This window comes from Saccostrea echinata, unplaced genomic scaffold (assembly GCF_033153115.1).
Source record: "Saccostrea echinata isolate AGI-Se365-2 ecotype Australia unplaced genomic scaffold, CSIRO_AGI_Sech_v1 ptg000049l, whole genome shotgun sequence".
Lineage (NCBI taxonomy): Eukaryota > Metazoa > Mollusca > Bivalvia > Ostreida > Ostreidae > Saccostrea > Saccostrea echinata.
This window is the reverse complement of record NW_026889798.1, coordinates 1,902,181-1,916,015: the sequence shown is the minus strand read 5'-3', so window position 1 is coordinate 1,916,015 and position 13,835 is coordinate 1,902,181. Positions and strand designations below refer to the sequence as shown.

General features: G+C 31.8%; 1 protein-coding gene across 4 annotated transcripts in view; it reads right to left on the bottom strand.

The window, feature by feature from the left end:
- Positions 1–2,808: 2,808 nt before the first annotated feature.
- LOC133203306 (spermatogenesis-associated serine-rich protein 1-like) overlaps positions 2,809–13,835 on the bottom strand; it is a 40,452-nt gene continuing 29,425 nt past the window's right edge. For 2 of the 4 annotated variants that reach the window (XM_061339113.1, XM_061339112.1), the window contains exons 3-7: positions 13,463–13,575; positions 12,701–12,850; positions 10,782–10,905; positions 5,596–5,661; positions 2,809–3,917 (exon numbers count right to left, since the gene is read on the bottom strand). In XM_061339113.1, the coding sequence (XP_061195097.1) occupies positions 3,782–3,917; positions 5,596–5,661; positions 10,782–10,905; positions 12,701–12,850; positions 13,463–13,575 (589 nt within the window). In that variant the 3' untranslated portion in view covers positions 2,809–3,781. Of the gene's footprint in view, positions 3,918–5,595; positions 5,662–6,704; positions 6,717–10,781; positions 10,906–12,011; positions 12,084–12,700; positions 12,851–13,462; positions 13,576–13,835 lie in introns of all 4 variants that reach the window. The other 2 variants (XM_061339115.1, XM_061339114.1) reach the window with 2 other exon arrangements.

Genomic DNA, 13,835 nt, shown 5'->3' with positions numbered 1-13,835 from the left:
ATACTTTTTGATATGTTTGCTCTGTAACGTGGGAACATACTCCCTATGGTCTGTTTGCCCTTTTAAGGAAAACTATAATGTATTCGTATTTTCAACATGCTATTGGAAAAATGTCCACTTTTGAGGCTCTTTGTCCCTTATACATATTCTAGTCCTATATAAGGCCTATATAAGTTTTTGGGATAAAAATCGTCGAAAACAAAGTCATGATAAACTAAAATTTGATATCAGTTTAATGAAAGATGATACAAACTTTTATCTAGAATCTTGAAAATAACAACTTAAGTCATGTTTATATAAGGAAAATGAGTAAGTTTAGATTTCATCTTTTTTTCAATCAAAGTCTCACAGTAATGGGATTTAACGTGACAAAAAGTTTTATAAATTTATAAGGATGGTTGCAGAAAAGTAAAATTTTGAACATCATGGAAGGTTTACAATACTTCAGAAATTTATTATTCGCATCATTTATACCCAGAGGGGTCGAAAAATATATATCAATCCGGGCATCTATTTTTTCCTTCGTATCATCTGTCCATAAGACAAGTACAATCATGAAAGAGAAATTTCATTGAAAAAAATATATATAATGAACAAATTATAGTCTTGGTATAAAGATTTGACATTTCCCACGCACTAATGCATTTCTTTCAATTTTTCATGGAATTCTTTTCTATTTATGTTTCAAGTTTTCCAAAATTTACGTCAATGACGCAAAGAAGTTGTACTAGTGTTTGCAAAAACTGTCGTTATAGTAAGTCTAAATTTGTTTTGGAGATAAAAAGTAAATACATGATATTGTCTTTTTTGGAAAGAAAAGCAATCAGGTTAAGGTTATAATTACTTAATGACAATACAAATTCTTGTGTCATCGTAACATTAATTGACATATTATGGATTTTGGTTGTTGTATTATAACGATTCAAACTGCGTCGGCGAGACTGTTTAAACACAGGACACTTGAACCAGTGTGTGTTTTAGGAATGTCCTTAAACGACTGGCGCTAATTACATTTAGTCCTATAAGATTAACTATTCTTCATTGCTGAGAAAAAAAAACTCGGGCGCTTATTTTTTTCTTGTTCGAATAAGATATCAGGTTTAAATAGGAAGTAGTAGTTTACGACACCGAATTATTGATTTCATCTGGAAAAAAAAAAATAGGATGGGGCTCTTCAGAGCTTATTTTTATTTGTCAAAACCCGACTTTAAATAATTATAAATTTTATCTTATTTTGAGGGAACTTCAAGCATTTTTTTTTAAAACTAGGTACCAATGGTAACACGGATCATAAAATTCAAAACTCATGTATTTAATAACTCTTGGTAGAGTTTAACTCTGCAGAAAGTTATTAACTTAACTCAGAGGAAAGCTAAGTTTTGAAAGAATTTCATAACCTATATTTTGTACCAATGGCTACATAGATATAGAGAATTGTGTCTTGTTATAGTCTACCTGTGTACCGAATTTTTCGAAGCAGAGCAATACCGCATGCTGGAAGTGTGCACATGAACATTGTATACAGACTAGGAATACCTTCCTGATATATATAAGAACCTAGCTTTTGACAAAAACAGCTAAAACTCTATACATTTATGCAAAATGAAAAAGAACTATTTTTTTTACAGTTACATGTGCCTCAATCGCACAGTGTATAAATGCAACTTTATTAGGATTGATTGATTGATTGTATGTTGTTTTACGTCCCGTTCGAGAATTTTTCACTCATATAGAGACGTCATCATATACTGGTGAAGGGCTTCAAATTTAGACCTTTACTCGGCACTTAGGGCCATTGAGCAGTGAGGGTTCTTTATCGTGCCAACGCCTACCGTGACACGGGGCCTCAGTTTTTAAGTTATTATCCGAAGGACCCGCAACTTTCACTTCAAAGTGACGAGCGCTTGGCGAAAGAACAGTTGCTACCTATTTTTTATCGACTTACACATGTAGGTTAATCGCAGCCGTGATTCGAACACACGACCTACCGATCACAGAGCGAGCAGTCTACCGACTGAGCTAACGTGACGGCTGCAACTTTATTAGGAAGAATATGGTACGATTTTCCAGTCAGTACATTTATAAATATATTTTACTATGTATTGCGGATATTTGAATACTTTTAAGTACTTAATCTAATTTTGAATTATCACAGAATGCCACATGTGAAATGATTGGGATGAAAATGACAAGATGACGAACCTGGCCAATTGACGCTTTTAGAGTTAGAAACAACATTGTAACCAATGAAAATAAAAGCTTTTAAGGACAAAACAGGTACAAACATGATAAAAACTACGAACAATTAATACTATTTTTTCTTGGAATTTTATTTCTGGAATATGAAAGCTTCAGTGACAGACAAACTGAACTATATCATCATTTGAAAGATCAAATATTAAAATGTTTGCTTGTTCTGTCCAACATAAATAAGATTTAATGTATATGCCTCACACATGATCAACTCTATTATTTCTTTTTAAATCAATTTCCTGCTGATCATTTCAAAAAAAAATATTTTAACAATATAAAGGCTTTTACTTCTCATTGAAAGTAAATTAGCGGTCCCACAGGTACATATATCTTTTCCGCGTATAATTAATCGCAATATACATGTACTTACCGAAAAAAAATAGCCATTCCATTACATTGAAACATATGTGAAATTGGAAATAAGCGAGTATTATTAAAACAAGTGATAAATGTTTAAATACTGTTTGGAAAAAATACTGACACTGTACAATACTAATGGTGTCATGGTACCAATAAATTACAGTATATAAAAAATACGTAAATTTATCACAAATAACAAATCATCACAAAGTATAAAATATCAATATAAAGCAGGAAATTATATATATAAATAAATTATATATACTCCATATACATTGTGTTTAGAGAAACAGAATATTGCCTTTTTTCCATCCTGGGAATTTTCCAAGTACATTTAAAATAAATAATTGAATAACAGATGCAAGAAAATATCTCAATCCCATTCTGCTTATAAATTAAAAGAAAAACATTACGATCTAATGCCAAATAAACATTTCTGAGGCCGTAAAAGCGGATGTTTGTTTCTCATAAAACACACATAGAAGGCTTCAATTCATAAGCACCGTGCAATAAACTTCTACGTAAAAAAAGAAATATGATATTCCAGAATGTGTCAAAGCATAGAAGGCTTTTCAGTAGATTGCCAAATCGTAAAAAGTTATTGGTGGTCATAAATATGATATAATACACGTAATTTTAATGTATTAAAATTTTTTACGAAGTCTTTCTATAGGAAAGGCAATTGTAAATTGTAAAAGACACTCTGATGCGTAAACTATGCGAAAGAAATGAAAACTGTTTGAGTGAAAAAATCGGTGAAGAATAACCTTTCCCCTGAAGTATCTTTTGATATTCACCATTTATTTTTTACCATTACACACAAAGTAAATATTTTAACACAAGACAAAGTTCAGATGGAAGTACTGGAGAGAACAAAATCAATATTGCTAAAATGTTATCTTATTATTTTACAAATCAATAAATATAGTCTTAGAGAAGGTAAAAAAAAATGCTAAGGCTATATGACAAAGCATAACAATGTTTACTTATACAAACAATAATATTTTTAAACATATCACATAACGTAAGTAACCACGAATGGAAGAGAAAAAATACATTCGCCTGAATAGCGATCAACAATGAAAATGACAAGTATAGCTAACGAAGACATGTTTAACAGGGAAAAAATTTCAGTGTCAGCAGCCGGGCTTGATCAGCTGACATCTGTTTATTTCTTAGCCGGGGGATCTTCCGGGATCAGGGCCTGGTGAATTGGCTTTGCCGGCTCCCAGGATTCTAAGCCCCTCACGGAGTCAATCTCTTCCGACATCTGTCGCCGTCTTTCCATGTCGCGGAACGTATCCCTGGAAACGAAAAGACGCGATGTATTATAAATGCGTACAGAGGTCTTTTGTTACGAAAGTGTAGAAGCACCGTCATCACTCTGAATTTAAAAACTGCATCTTATGATAAAAGATCTTGATATTTCATTTGAAAAGACTCTGTTTATCAAATAAAGCAGGAATTTAAATTTACTGCAAATAAACCATCTTAGATACTAACTAGTCGAAAACTACAAATATCAAAAAAGTCGAATTGTATTGAATGAATGCTCTGATATTGATAATTTTCATCATGACACTGAATAAAAAAACTAAGTGTAAAACGATAAGGTCAGAAATCAGATAGATAAAAATCAATATTGACATACATATCAAGTGAAATCCAATATAATATCTCGATTTACATGACCTGTATACATCCCATTATTCTTGTGAGTAAATGTCAATACATGAAACTAATGATGACGTGATATATTGACGTCATTACTACAAATCTTTGTTTGCATTCATGATTACAATTGTTTGTAAAAATGTGCTTTGTGGTAAATATCAATCAAAAAAATTATTTTCTAGACATATAAAGTATAAAAAAAAAAGATTTTGAACCCTGAAGTCAGGCCCTATGTAGCCTAGCAAAATAAGACAATATACAAGAAAACGGTGTACATATTACTGTTATATTTGGCACTTATACGTCATGATAAACACGTAATTCTTTCTTATGTTAAATAGCCTCATATATGATAAGAATTACAATTAATAATGAAACAGATGCATTAAATTCTTTTTTTTTTCAAAATTATTTTAAAAACATATCTCTAAATGTCGACAATTAAAACATTAAGAACCATTTGATGCTTTCATTTATTTTAACAAAGCAATCTTACACACAACAACAAAGTACAAAATCTACTTATCATGGCTCTTGTTGCGAGTATTTTTTAATTATACATCAAATAAAGCATTCATTACTTAAACGGAACTGTTGACGTTAGATAATTGATGGAATAGATAAGGATTGAACTAAAGGGGGAATTCGAAAGTACGGGACAATCAATTGTAATGCTAGGAAAGATGATAGAGGAATATTACAGTGCATCGACTTGTACTAAGCAGCTGAACAAATTACTAGTGTTTTCTGAGATTCTGAAAGACAACCTGTATTGTTATTTCGAGTGGCATTTAAAATCCTAGTTTTGTTCAATGTTCAATGATCTTTCGCTGTTAAGGTCTTAAAGAAAAAAATAATACATGTAAAGGAAGCTCTTTTTTAAAATAATAATGATAACAAATATACAACCAGAAAACAATTCCCACATTTTAAAAACATATAGAAACATCCCATCTAGAAAAAAAAAGAAATTAGCTAAGATAAACTTGAAAATATTGATTTCAGGTGGTTATTTCGAACTGGGAAAGAATAGCGCATGTGTTATATTAAAAGTTTAAACTTTATAGGTAAGTTTAATTCAATAAAGTTTAAACTTTTCATGTATCACGTGTATATAACTTAAATTTCCCCCTATGATTTTCTCTCTTCATTCAACAGTCTATATCAAAAAATTTATAATTTGATTATGATAATTTATAATTTAAAATTATCAAAACATCAAAAATAAAAGAGGAACCGTGTTTATAATTACCTTTTATGACGACATATTATTACTCACAATACTGTGATGTCATAATTAACACTTACCTGGGTTTTTTGGGGATTGGAAGAAGCGGGACACAGGTGTCTGTTGATACTTTTGGGTAGTTAGCACTGCACACGAACACAATACAAAGGTCAGAGGTTATCACAACAAGCCAACAAAACGAGCAACTTACGGTAAACAAATTAGCTAAATCAAATACACTACATTACTATTAATATTAGGTTTTCATATGAGTGATTTTATGATTGTTAAAATCTACGTTTATTAACGAAGTATGGTTTTCTGGGAGAAGGAATGACGTAGGTTCAATAGCCAAGTTTTGTTTCTTTGATTATTAAAGATCACGCTGTATAATATGTTACTATGGTAACACGTATATAATCTGAAAAATACATTAGATCCCCCTTCTTATTAAAAAAAAATTGAGTCTTTTGAGCAATTCTGTTTTAAGTTTGATTACAAAAAACCCTACAAGAATCCAAACCACGTCTAAAAGTAAGAAGTTTCAAAAATTCTTTGGAAACGATGCCTATAATGATATTAAATAAATCGGTATTTTTGTGTTTAGGTTTATCTAAAGTATTGATCGGTAATTACAGAGCATCTTGGCAATTGCAAGAAAAGAAATAGAGTATCGTTTCCGTACATTAATACGTAATTAAAGGCCTTCAAAATATAAAATATAACATATTTGGTACTTATAAATTTACAACAAAATCTATTGAAATTACGTAATTTAGAAAATTTTTGTACTTAGCTAATGCAACAAAGACATTTTCTTTCAGCAATTCATAAATTGCAGAAGACAATTTTTCCATTTTATGTACTTTAATATACATGTATATGTATATGTATATGTAAAAATTTTCCATGAGACGTATGTCTTTTTACTCTAATAAACTGAACTGTCTGTAGTTTTACAAATATCTACAAATGTTACAAAAGTTACATGTACAGGTATATGTAATTATCTAGGTAATCATTTGCAAATCTACAAAGTCTGATAATTCAGTAATTAAAAGTAATTCTACAACCAAACATGCAGCAGTACTTAGCAAACCTAATAAGAAATCAGGCATGCAAATCGAGAGCTACAGTCTCTAACAAAGGGAATCAGGAACAACCATGCTACGGGTTATTTGTAACTTACTTTCGAACCACACTGTAATAATAGGAAAGCATTCAATATACATGTAGTAGCATAAAGTAGCAAATACACATAGCACAATAGAAGAGCTTTTGACACTGTCTTTTGAATTGTTCTTTTTGTGAAGTAAATACTTCAGCAATAAAATATCGTTAGTTCATTAATTATTAAATGTTCTATTGAAAATTATTACTTAAATGTATTTGTATAAAATTATTTCTTCATTTTTACACTTTTTGTTAATTTTAAATTAATGGTTGTGAAAAAGGGTTAAAATGAAATGTTCAGTAGGGATCAAAACAGACTATATGCATAAGCTTGGACGATATGCATAAGTTCACCTTGGTGAAGAAAAATGGAATGACAATGGAAAATAGATACTAGACGCGAATAAACTAAAATCGATTTTGACTCACTTTAGAGATTCACTTGTTTACAATTTAAAATAAAAGTTAAATAGACACAAAGTCTTTTGACAGAACAAGAGTGGCACCTGGGTTCCTAAAATCACTTCCTTGTCAACTATACAAAGGGATAAATCTATACGCATAGTGAGTAGTTTTTCTTATACGAGATGTGATAATTAATAAAAAGGATCATGATTTCTTAGTTTCTGTCACTTTCCTCCTTCAAAATCAACACACAGACGCCGAACATCTGAGATCATCACGTGCCAAAACTCTACGTCACGTGAGCCCGATTTATTTCAGAAAATGGTATCGTTTTATGGGTGATATTTCTTCATTTATCCTGGCCGTCAGCCCACTTGCTCTAAATGACGGATATTTGATCGTGTTAGTTAACTAAATATGTCTTTCTCCTGAAAGGTTTATTGTCTGCCTTATTTTAGTACGGTGCTAATAAGTTCTTTTCTATTATACAAGAGATCTGTGAACATGATGCGACTATAGTTTACTTTGATAAACTTGGGAAAAGTCTGAATTATATAAGTGGATGGTTCTTTGCACTTTTACCTGGCAATACTTTTAGAACAAAAATATTTAACTTATAAAGGAATCATTTAAGAGATATAAATAATGTTCCCCCATAATGAGTAGTTAATTAGCTGCATAACAATTTTATGCCTACACTGTATATATCAAAGCACAAACTAAAACTATGACAAATGAAAATCGGACACTATAATTGATACAATCAATTAACGTTTTTCAACATTCCACTTCAATCAATGAAACAACCCAAATCGAGTTCACATGCACCGGTACCGTATTGAACGCTGTCTCTGTTAATAAATGCATTAGTTATATCTTTACGACTGAAATTATTGTTTGTGATAATGTTAGTTTCACACATTTTCTGTAAATACCTGACTTGGCTGAAAAAATGGCAAGAAAATATTGATAAACTTCTTACACGATGTTAAATAACACACATGTAGTCATAAAAACAAACAAATAACAAAAACAAAGAAACAAAACAAAAACAGGGAATTTATGACCCTCCAGTACTCCGCTTCAGGTCATAATAAGTGGGTAGAGGACCTAACAAAATTGCAACCTTGACCTTTAACCATTTCCCCTCAAAATCATTAGGTCTAGTTTTAATATATGACTTTGTGACCTTTATCTTTCACCTTTTGGCCTCAAATACATCAGCCTGAAACTGAGCCTCTTGTGGGTTGACTATAGATTAATTCTGTGAGGGAAGGTTTACTACATGAAACCCCATATACATGTTAACTCCCAAATTTTAACCATGCTTCTGTCTGTGTAATATTTGACGATTTACTGCAGAGATGGTTTACTGCTTTCAGAGAAGGAAGATTAATTGGTACAATGTAATTTCAGTTTTTTCCGTGACAAAACGTACTGCTTTTCCGCGAATATCTTTTCTGTTTTTCCGAGATTGCTCGTCCGTTAGCCAGGTAGTACATGTACCTATTGTCCCATGTTTACCACAAGATTTAACCCGGAATAGTTTTTAAAATATAAAACATCGTTCATAGACGAAGCACTAGGTTAAAAAAATCTGAAATATCGTAAAAAAAATAGTGTCTGTCTTAAATAATCCGCAGAATTATCTAATTCTAAAATATTGACATGTTGTATTTGGTGTTACTTAAAAGTTTAAAGTCCAGTGGAATTAATAAACTGTCAATTGCTTGAATATTTCTGGAACAGTCGAAACGAAAAGAAGGCACTGCAAAGCGGGGCACTTCCTTGTAATAGATCACATCGATCCCGATTTAAATTATTACTTAAAAATTCCTTTACGCACTTACTCAACCACCCACCCACACACACAAACACACAAGCGGGTTACTATATCCCTCCAACTTTGTTGCAAGGGGATAAAAAGGAATGCATTGTCTGGTTTTGGAAGGATACACTTCGCTCCCAGACAGTGCAACTTAACATAATAGGTGGTGGTTTTCAGTTAAGAATACCTAAACATTAAGAGATGCTGAATGAAATAAACGCTAGACAGACTATATAAGTATAGGTAGTCGCATGTTCTACCTGTCGTTCATTTATTTAAAAATCGCAGAAAATCAAATATGAATCGATTTTCGCAAAAGCAATATCAAGTTCTCACAGAAAAGCATACAGGATTAATTTGAAAAGCAGGACGGTACCTTGGGCAAACCACTAAAAATATTCGGAGAGGGGACTTAAGCGATTCGAGTGTGTCATAGATAGAGTTTCATATTTCTTTTTTTCTTTCCTTTTAAAATTCATTTTTGTTCCTGCCAAGACGATTGGGTTAATCTTTTGATCAACTTCCTGGGTTGCATGAGAACGTCACTACACACAAGGTTTAATTAATTCACCTTATATTTTTTTAAATTCATTTTCACTTCACTCACTTCACATTTTATTACTTCATTATAAAGAATTAAAAAAAAATTAACAATTAAATTCGTTTTAATGATTTCGACAAAAATATATTTTTCGTGGGTCCAAAATGGGATTCCTTATAGATGTGTATAAAACGCATCTTTCATCTCGTGATATAATCACCACAACGTTTAAATGAGCATTTTTGTACATCAAATTCATTTATGTTTTATTCTTCTTTTTATTTTTTGTTTTGGTTGCATTTTCTCAATTGTCAGGAAAAAAGCTGAAAGGTTTACTTAGCCATGTAGTTTGCCATATATGCGCACTTCATTACTACTGTGGTTAAATTTTTTTTTTTTTTTTTTTTTTTTTTTTTTTTTTTTTAGCGAATTCGCAGAAATTGGATTACCAACATAACTGAATTCTTTAAGGAAAAATATCGATCCAGGAAAGAAATGAGGAAATCATTTTAAAGTAAAATGAAGTTCCTGACATCACCATAAACATGTAAGCAATCTCTACTTCCTTTTGAAGTAGAATAAAATTAACACTTATACGCCTAACTCTGAACAACTATAGTTTTAAAGAATTATATTTAACAAGGGGGAAAGGGGGGATAAAATTAGAATTAAAAAAGAAGAAATTTTAACATTCCGATGATTAATCATTCATTATTCCTCTAGAGAAGAGGATTTTCTGATAGATCACTCCCTACAGAGATTAATTCGATGCCTTCACTATTCCTTCACTTGATATTGTTAAACTGTAACATAATAAAGACGTCATCGATATGCAAAAAGTCATGAAATGTATAGACATATACCGGCTCACTATACATACATGTAACATGCAATCATATTTATTTTTGGAAATTTTTAGATGACGCATATATCTTTGGATTCATGAAGAAAGTGATCGAGTAGGAAGATTTATGAGAAAAAAAAATCACCGATGATTCATTAGGGATAACGGACAATTTTTTAAATTAAAATATATCTTTGTTCGCTAACGTAGATTATTACACTATAAGGCCAACGAATAAAATGTTGTTTTAATTTGCTGTTACAATTTTTTTTCTTGGGCCTTATATATGTTTATTATTATCATAGTTATTAGGAACTTCTATCGACGGATCTTATTAACCAACTAAAATATGAAAATAGTCTAAAAATCAATCTATGATGACGTTCTTTAATTATAAAAAAAGGTTTCATTATTGTGAAAGGATACTCGACAATTATTTTTTTCGCGGACAAAGAAAGGTGTAAAAATATCTTACCCGAACTGTGGACAGGGCAGACTAGACCCCGCCTTATGGAAGCTAGGGGAATATTCCACTGCCTGGTACGATTTGTCCCCCTCAGACGCGTACGGGATTCCGTTCCTCTTGTCAATGATCGTCTCTAGATGGAGGGAAAATATCATAGGGGTTAAATGTGAAAACTCTACCTAAAATTTCAGTCGGGTAACTTTATCAAAAACTTCGTCTAGAGTAAAAAAAAAAGTGTAGATAACAGGGGGGAAAAGGAATCCTATTAAATTATGTATCAAAGTTTTCACAATCAGAATATAAGATATTGAATTTGAATAAATGGATATTGAATCATAGTCTTATTTTCTTGCAGTGGAAAGAAAGATAACTCGATCTAAATTTAGAGTATATTGGCCCTTCGCCATAAGCAGGAAAATAAATGCACTTTATTGAATCTAAAAGTAAGTGCAATATATTTTTTATATCTCCAATTACCAAATCAATATATGCTTGCTACATGTACATCACAAAACCAAATCACCCACACCACAACCCTCCCGATATAAATGCCTTTTTTTCACTATTCTATTCTTGGCATAACCAGTGGCCATAAGTTAGTCCCATTCACGAATCTTGTATATACATGTATCTCATAAATTCATAAGTTGTTTTATTAGTCTGTGGATGGCAATAGAATACAAACTGTTCTAGTAAATGTTTTTATCTTTCAAAATCAACATAATATCATTGTTTAATTAAATATGCCCATAATTATATTATAATGAAAATAAAATTTTATCTATCTGAATTACTTTTTTAAGCTCTGTTTAATATAATACATGTACAAATAAATATTGTTATTTTTGTCTACCTCTGTAAATATTTTATTGTTTGACGTACATCTAACTAATCAAAAAAGTATAAACGAGTCCAAAAAAAAAAAAAAAATACAGTCCGGAATCTTGTGTTCCCGAACCAATTGTCCGGATTAACGAAGTGTCCGGAGAACTGCAACATATTTCGTAACTAAAAATATTAATTGTTTCCTATAAATTTGTCCGGAAGGTGGAGCGTCCGGCCGCGGATTGTTGGTGTCCGGATAAATGAGGCTCCACTGTATATATTTCAATGAAAAGTTGAAAACCTCTTATAGAAAACAGTTAACGATTTGGGACTATCTTCTGAGCACTGGAAATGCTTTTTTTAAAACTATATTTATGAATACATGTACATGCACTCGTTTATATATCTATAAACCTGGTGTTTTGTAGGCAAGTTTCGTATTAAAAACTTCGTCATAACCTCTCCTTGTGTCTACTTTCTGACCAGCTGAAATGAATTCAGTTGTAATTATTTTATACACATTCAGGGGATAGGGGCAAGGGAATATCACACCCCCCCCCATCTTTCCACATGCGCAGATCCATATTTTTTCCCAGCTAGCTAGGGGGAGGGGGTCCACCCTACTACCCCACCCCCCAAAATCCTTCCCAGAAATTCTTTGACAACAATTCAGAAAAAAGGCTTAAAACAAAAACGACCACATCTCTAAACTTGAAAGCCTAGTTCGTTGGGGAGGAGGGGGGGGGGGAGGGGGGCTTTCCTTCACTTCATAAATTAAGCTTCATTTATTTGATTCTCCTTATAACAGTATGATACTCCTTACGAGGGGTTCGTCTTTCTTGGGGAGGAGGTCTTTTTTGTTACTTTACTATGTAAATTTGATAACTCTGAAAATCCCAGGCGGATCGGACCCCACCTGACTCTCTCTAGATCCGCACATGTTCCACTTACTGGTTTTATTCACCTATTAAATAAATGTCTGTCCATTCCACCACCACCCCCCTCCCCCCCCCCCCCATTTTAAGAGATAATCTAACTTGTTATAGCAGGAAAATGCTTTAAAAAAGAACATTTTGACATCTTTGCTTGTTTAGTAAACTTACCGTTGCGTCCCCGCCCAAAAAGCATTCTGTGTGTGATTTCATCACTGCTGGTGTTAGTGGCCTTGTGGACGCCGCCAAAGTTACACCTAAGTCCCACCTTGGTCAGTCCAGGGTCAAGCAACCACTCATTTCTCGTCCTCATGTATGTGTCTGTTAGATAATGATATAAATCTGAATAAGTTTACGCTAGACGTGTAATTTAAAGAAAATATTTTTATCCTAAATTTACTACAAACTAAAAAAGGTACATAACATTTTTAATTTACATTACGGGCGGGTTGAATTGTATGCAAATGTGATACATGTACATAATGTATATTGCATCTTATTCTATGACAACAATTTTATGAGAATATAAATGACAACAATTTTATGAGAATATAAATGACAACAATTTTATGAGAATATAAATTATCCAGAGTCTCACAAGATACAAATGAAGTCAGACCAAAAAAAAAAAAAATAATAATAATAATCATCATTACATGTATTTCTTATCTTTCTAAGAAGCAACTAAGTTCATTTTCAGTTACAATAAATCATGAATGGGATATAATAAAATAATTGAAAATGCTTCTTCCTCCCCCATTCGTTTTTTTTTAAATAAATAACTTAATACATTTTTTTAACTTGTGTTTGTTTAAAAACAAGTAATATTAATTAATTATAAAATAAATTCAAATAATATTCAATTGATGAAAAAAAAAATACTTTAGCTAGATTAAAACTGTTTTCTAGGTAAGATAACTCCAGCTGACTTACAAGGATACGGCCTCATAGCTTTCCAGTTGTTCTCAAAGATTTCTGCTGCCGGGTATTTAGGATTTTCTGGATCAGGAATGTATTTTAGCTTCGACTTCCAGTCCGGTCCATTCCTGCAAAATCAGGTCATTTGAAATTCAAACGATGCCCCAATAAACGCATCTATAGGTGAATGTGTACCATATTTAAATACAGAAAGAAATATTTTCAAGCTGCTGATCTGCTTAGATGTGTTTTGTTTAAGAAATAAACATTAAGGTGTCTCTATTCTCAATCGCCTTTGGAAGACTTAAAAATAGTAGGAAAATGCAATTTGGTACAATGTACATCATGACAAACACATGATACAAAACAACAACAACAACAACAAAAC